We start from the raw sequence: 5,850 nt of genomic DNA, 5'->3' as shown, positions 1-5,850 counted from the left end.
GTATAGTTTAACATTTAAATAAACAAACTGTAATCGTGCTATTCACGACATTCCCGCCGGGAACAAAAGTTAAATGACACAGTACTGCATAAGTGAGTATTAATGGTATTTCCTTAATTCTAGTGAACATTTCATATATTCAAAAATCTTAAACTTTGTAAGAATGACAATGAAACATTTTTACGTGGCTGATACGTTCAGAGTTTCCTTAACGTACGGAAAATACAAACATGTCCGCCACAAGAAAATAACTCACTATACAAGTACAGTGTAAAAACAGTAAAAATAACGTTACATCTCATAACTCCATGAGTCTATACTAGTGTCAAACTGTTCATGGATAACAGTATCCCCATTGTATGTGTACACTACTCTAGCTGTGTATGTCGTTAAGCAAGCCACACGACGAGTTGCTGTGTCTCGGCATACGGTGTCGTCTTCCTCGTCGTCTTCCTCGTCACTGATGATGATAACGGAGGTGTCATCCGAATCGCTACGTTCTTCATCGGTTTCGATGTCGGGTGACGCACTTACACCGTCCGCGACGTCGGTATCTGCGATACTGATGTCGGCTGATGAAATAGTCTCTCCATTTGGCACGGTGTATAAACATGCTTCTCCGCTGGATTCGTAAGTAACGGGTTCGTCACTGGTAACGGGTTCGTCGCTGGTAACGGGTTCGTCGTTGGTAACGGGTTCGTCGTTGGTAACGGGTTCGTCACTGGAAACGGGTTCGTCACTGGTAACGGGCTCGTCGTTGGTAACGGGTTCGTCACTGGAAACGGGTTCGTCACTGAAGAGAATGTGTCATACCGAATATCAAACGGTGCATTACACTCGTCGCTCGTTTTGAGTTCATGCTTCTGATTTTTATTTTCACCACTTGGCTCATTTCCCAGTTCAACACATACGCATGTATCTGATACGCACATTGTTGATTCTGAGTCACAATGAACACTATAACACCTGTCCATTAACCAAGATGGTCCGTTCCACCACAATTCACTTTTAGTAAGCTTTTCAACAGTATATCCACGTGTAGCGATATCAGCTGGGTTTTCAGTTGTCTTTACATATGCAAATCTTATACCGGTGTGCTTCTTGATCTCATTTACCCTATTTTGAACAAACACCGGAAGTTTCTTCTCAGATGAAATCCACTTTAATACACATTGAGAATCGGTGTATAACACCGATTGTTCAATCGGCACACCGACCTGACTCTGAACATACTCTAAACATCTAACACCGATGACAACTGCCATTATCTCTAATTTTGGAATGGTCATTCCTTTCACAGGAGCAAGTCTTGCCTTAGAAAAGATAAGCTCTACTTTGATGGCCCTGTCGGTTATTTGGCGAAGATAAATAGCCGACGAATACGCCCTTTCAGAGGCGTCACAAAAACACACCAAACTGTAGGTCACACTGTCATCAGCTTCATTGGTAACACATCTTTTCAATTTGAAGGTGGGTATCCTTTCAAGATCGAGCTTGATTGTTTTCCACTCTTGGACATGTTCATCTGAAACGATATCATCCCAATCAAGCTTCTCTTTCCACGGCTGTTGCATCAGCAGCTTTCCATTCAAAGTTACTGGAGAAAATAATCCAAGCGGATCAAATGTTGAAGCTACGACTTTCAGGATAACAGGCTTGGTTATAGTCTCGACTTCATGGGCTTCCGTAGGTTTTAGTGCAATTGTATCTTCCTTTGGATTCCAATATAATCCAAGAACAGTCATTGGTTTTCCGTCAGCTCTGTCATTGCTGGGAATGTATTGATTAACTATTTCACTATTAGTCATCCACTCTCGTAAGTTCATTGATGCTTCTTTGAATATTGATTTCACTTCTTTGTAAAAACATATTGCTTCACCATCAGTGTTAGTTCCAGTTATCAAATTGTCTACGTAGATGTTATCTTTCACTTGTTGCGCAAAACTTGTACTGTATTTGTCCATATGTGTTTGCACCGTTGCGCCTAAAAGAAATGGGCTTGAAATAACACCAAACGGGACTCGACGAAAACGAAACTCTTGAATGTTATCCTTGTCCACCGTCGGTGTTTCACAGTTCTTCAACCAGAGAAATCTGGTAACATCTCGTTGGTCTAATTGTAATCCTATTTGAAGGAAGGCCTTCTCTATATCAGCAGTAATTGCTATCCTGTGCATACGGAATCGTATAAGCATCCCGCACAACTGTTGCAAAATCACTAGACCACGATACAAACATTCATTAAGACTGTGGTTCTCATTTCGTGTCTTCGCGGACGCGTCGTACACTACTCGTAATTTGGTGGTCGTTTTTTGTGGTGTAATAACCGCGTGGTGGGGAATATAGTGAACCACGCCATCCTGGTCTCCAAAGTTCACCTTTTTAATAACACCCTTTTCCAACTGATCCTCAATCACTGTGTTGTATTTTTTGAAAAGCTCTGGTCTTTTACACATTCTCGCCACTGTGGACCTCAGACGACCAAGAGCAAGTTGTCGGTTAGATGGCAGTTCGAAATCTTCTTCACGCCATGGCCATGTAACTTGATAGCGACCATCGTCAAATCTAACGGTGTCCTGGAATTTTCGCATGGCGATGTCATCATCGGACTTGTCCACATTGTCAATTATGCCAATCGACTCGATGTTCCAGAAATCTTCCAAATCTGGCTTAGTAGGAATTGAAGCATCTAAGCTTGAAAATGTACTTTGTTTTGTGATGTCTGTACCATGCGTCAACACAAACATGCTCAGTGTATCAGTTCCACTTTCAACTTCACTCAAACGGCCTGTTAAAATCCATCCAAGTTTTGAAGATAACAAATACAGTCCGGGTTCAATCTCTATTCGTTGGGGTAACACAATATCTAAGTAATAGTCATTCCCAATCAAGACATCAATTGCTGTGGTTTCCTGAGCTCTTGGAATAGTATCTGATAGGTCTACACTATTAATCAAATATTCCATTTGTTTTGAAAGCACCTTCGTCAATGGATTCCTCTGAATTGTTCCACTTATTGTAGGCACTACATTTGCTGTCAACTTCATACAGGATCCGTCCTTTAAGGTAATGTCAATGTTCACTGATTTTGTCTTTATTACCTTTGTATGTTCACTTCCGAACGTAACAAACTTCAGTTCCTGTTCGGCTGTAGGTTTTAAACCTAGTTTGTTAGCTAGTCGTTCCGTGATATACGTCCTTTGTGATCCCGAATCAAACAACAATCGAGTTGTTTCATGAACTGATGTGTCTCTATTGCCTACACTCGCCTTGGCGGTTTGCATGAGCACCATTTCATCGGACGATATCAACACATGACCCTTTGTAGCACTATTGTGAGATGGGTCTTCCCTTATCTCCTCTGAAAGATGCACATTTGTGGTTTTCCCTCCGAATTTCTTTGGGAACAAACTTCTGTGGTGATGATCCATTTCACCACAATGAACACACAATTTTTTCGTCTTACATTCCCTGGCTGTATGTCCTTCTTTAAGACATTTAAAGCATGACCCATGCAGTTTTTTCTTCCGATCTTCAATCCCTTTGTACCTCAAACATTCATCACTCCAGTGACGGTCATTGCAATACCTGCATTTAATCTGGAAATTCCCTGATGCTGATTTACCTTTCACATTAGCATATAATGTTTCAGCAGAGGTTAATGGCTTATGGAAAGGTCGTTCACTTCTGTGGGACTGGTATGTTGAATACTGTGGCCTCTCTTGGGGCTTCTGGAACTTATGTGCTCCCACCCTAGTATTATCTGAAGCTTTCTCCAATTTATCTTTGTCGTCGGCGTGTTCACAGGCTAATATGTATTCACGGAAAGCGTCTATTAGCCCATGCACCGTCCATTTTACCTTTGATCCTTTTTTCAACTCAATTTGTCTTAACACATCCCCAGACAGCTTGGAACGAATCATTGAAACGAACACATGTTGTTCAATATCTTCATGCAATACCTCCAAACTACGTAAATGTTTCTCTACTGTATCTAGGTATGCGCGTAAACTATCCACTTTCCCATTTGGTGCTGGCATATTCATCAGCTTTTTGTAATGCAAATCCACAGCCTCCTGTGGATTTCCAAACCTCTGCTTCAATATATCAATTGCCACAGTGTAGTTCTCGTTTGACAATGCCAATCCGGCAATTGCTTGTTTAGCTTCACCAACAATCTTTGTTTGAAGATAATTGAATTTTTCAATTTTCGACAAATTCTTGTTGTCATGAACTGTGCATTCAAACGCATCCCAAAATTGTGTCCACTTTAATTTATCACCGTTAAATGGGCACAAATCCAACTTTGGTAGTTTTACACAACTTTTTTGTTGACTGTCTCTTTTTTCTTGACGCACCATTAACTCTCTTTGTTGCTGCATTTGAACATGTAGCAAATCTTGCATTTGTTTTTGCAACTCTATCATTTGACTTTTTTCGGTTTCTTGTTTTGGTTTCTGTATCAACCTTTCCCCAAGCTGCTCTAATTCTATAATGTATGTCTCTGCTTCTCTCAATATTTCACAATCTTTTTCCACCACACTATCCGCACTTTTCGCGTCGCTATCACCCATCAAATCTAACAATTTACCCATTTGGGTTTCCACCTTTTCACTGTAGCATTTCAACAGTTTGGAACATTTATCTCCCAATGCTATATTTATTTCTCTTTCTTCCTCCAGGCCTTCACCTGATATCAACCTTTGAGCTGTTTCAATTTCTTTGCTCAAGGTATTCACATATCGGGTGTGCACCGCCTTTATAGTTGACAGATTGGACATATTTAACCCTTTTTAATATATTCACAGAACAATGCACAGAAAACACAGTTATTTATACACTTCACAAACACCTCACATAATACACGGTTACTAAACTTTCACAAGTACCGCAGAGAATTCACGGTTACTTTAAACTTTCACAAGTACCGCACAGAATTCACGGTAATCCGGTTCGCGGGACCAAACAATGTGGCGACGTCTTATCATCCGCCACATCGGAGTTTACTTTTCCTCAGGATTGATTATAATAATATTATAATCAATCCAAATTATCCGAACTTGGGTGAGAATTACACACACAACGCAATGAGTTTATATAATCCAAATTTTTAATAGCTCTTTATCTTACTATCCATCATAGTCAACAATCTAAGTATTAGCTCTCTACTGAACACATGTCAACGGCTTATATAGTACAAAAGCACGTGACTAAAACTCGTGTAAATGTTGAAACGTGGGTAAAGCGTGACGTCGCCGTCGGTGCACAAACACCGACGGCAACGTCACATTCACCGTCGTAACAAGCAATACACCGTTCAAATTAAACGATTTAAATTACTAGATTTAGAATAAGGATAAGTTAACTATGCTATACTAATACGTTTTCAGTACAATATTAACACAGTATAGTTTAACATTTAAATAAACAAACTGTAATCGTGCTATTCACGACATTTACCTAAGCCAGGTAAAGATCTTGAAGCGGTTTTAATTTGGCGTCAAATAAGTCTTCTTAGTAAAGGTTATAAAATTGCAACTAAAGCAATTGCAAATAGAATAAAAAAAAATAGATGCAATTTTATCACCCAATCAAACCGGTTTTATCAAAGGGAGATACATTGGTGAAAATATATGACTTGTACAAGAAGTAATTGAACATTTAAACAACACAAACAAACCAGGACTTCTGATATTTGTGGATTTTTAGAGGGCTTTTGACAGCATTGATCACGAATTCATAATACCATATCTTAAACAATTCAATGTTGGAAATGAACTTAATAATTGAGTAAACTTATTTTATAATGATATCAGAGGAATTGTTCTAAGAAATGGTCACCTTTCAGAA

At 39.4% G+C, this 5,850-nt stretch overlaps 1 protein-coding gene across 1 annotated transcript; it reads right to left on the bottom strand.

Annotated features, from left to right (window-relative positions):
* Positions 1-291: 291 nt before the first annotated feature.
* Positions 292-4,781, bottom strand: LOC128246293 (uncharacterized). The gene is made up of 2 exons (XM_052964486.1): positions 979-4,781; positions 292-793 (listed from the first exon to the last, which is right to left on the bottom strand). The coding sequence occupies exons 1-2, from the start codon at positions 4,779-4,781 to the stop codon at positions 292-294; spliced, it is 4,305 nt and encodes a 1,434-aa protein (XP_052820446.1).
* Positions 4,782-5,850: the final 1,069 nt, after the last annotated feature.

This window comes from Mya arenaria, chromosome 9 (genome assembly GCF_026914265.1).
Source record: "Mya arenaria isolate MELC-2E11 chromosome 9, ASM2691426v1".
In the NCBI taxonomy this organism is placed as follows: Eukaryota; Metazoa; Mollusca; class Bivalvia; order Myida; family Myidae; genus Mya; species Mya arenaria.
The sequence above is the reverse complement of the archived record's forward strand: the minus strand, read 5'-3'. Positions and strand labels throughout refer to the sequence as shown.

Coding starts and splice junctions, on each gene's coding strand:
- LOC128246293 (XM_052964486.1), bottom strand. CDS start 4,781: ATGTCCAATCTGTCAACTATAAAGGCGGTGCACACCCGATATGTGAAT. Junction 794..978: donor TGGTGGAACGGACCATCTTG/GTTAATGGACAG, acceptor CATTCTCTTCAG/TGACGAACCCGTTTCCAGTG.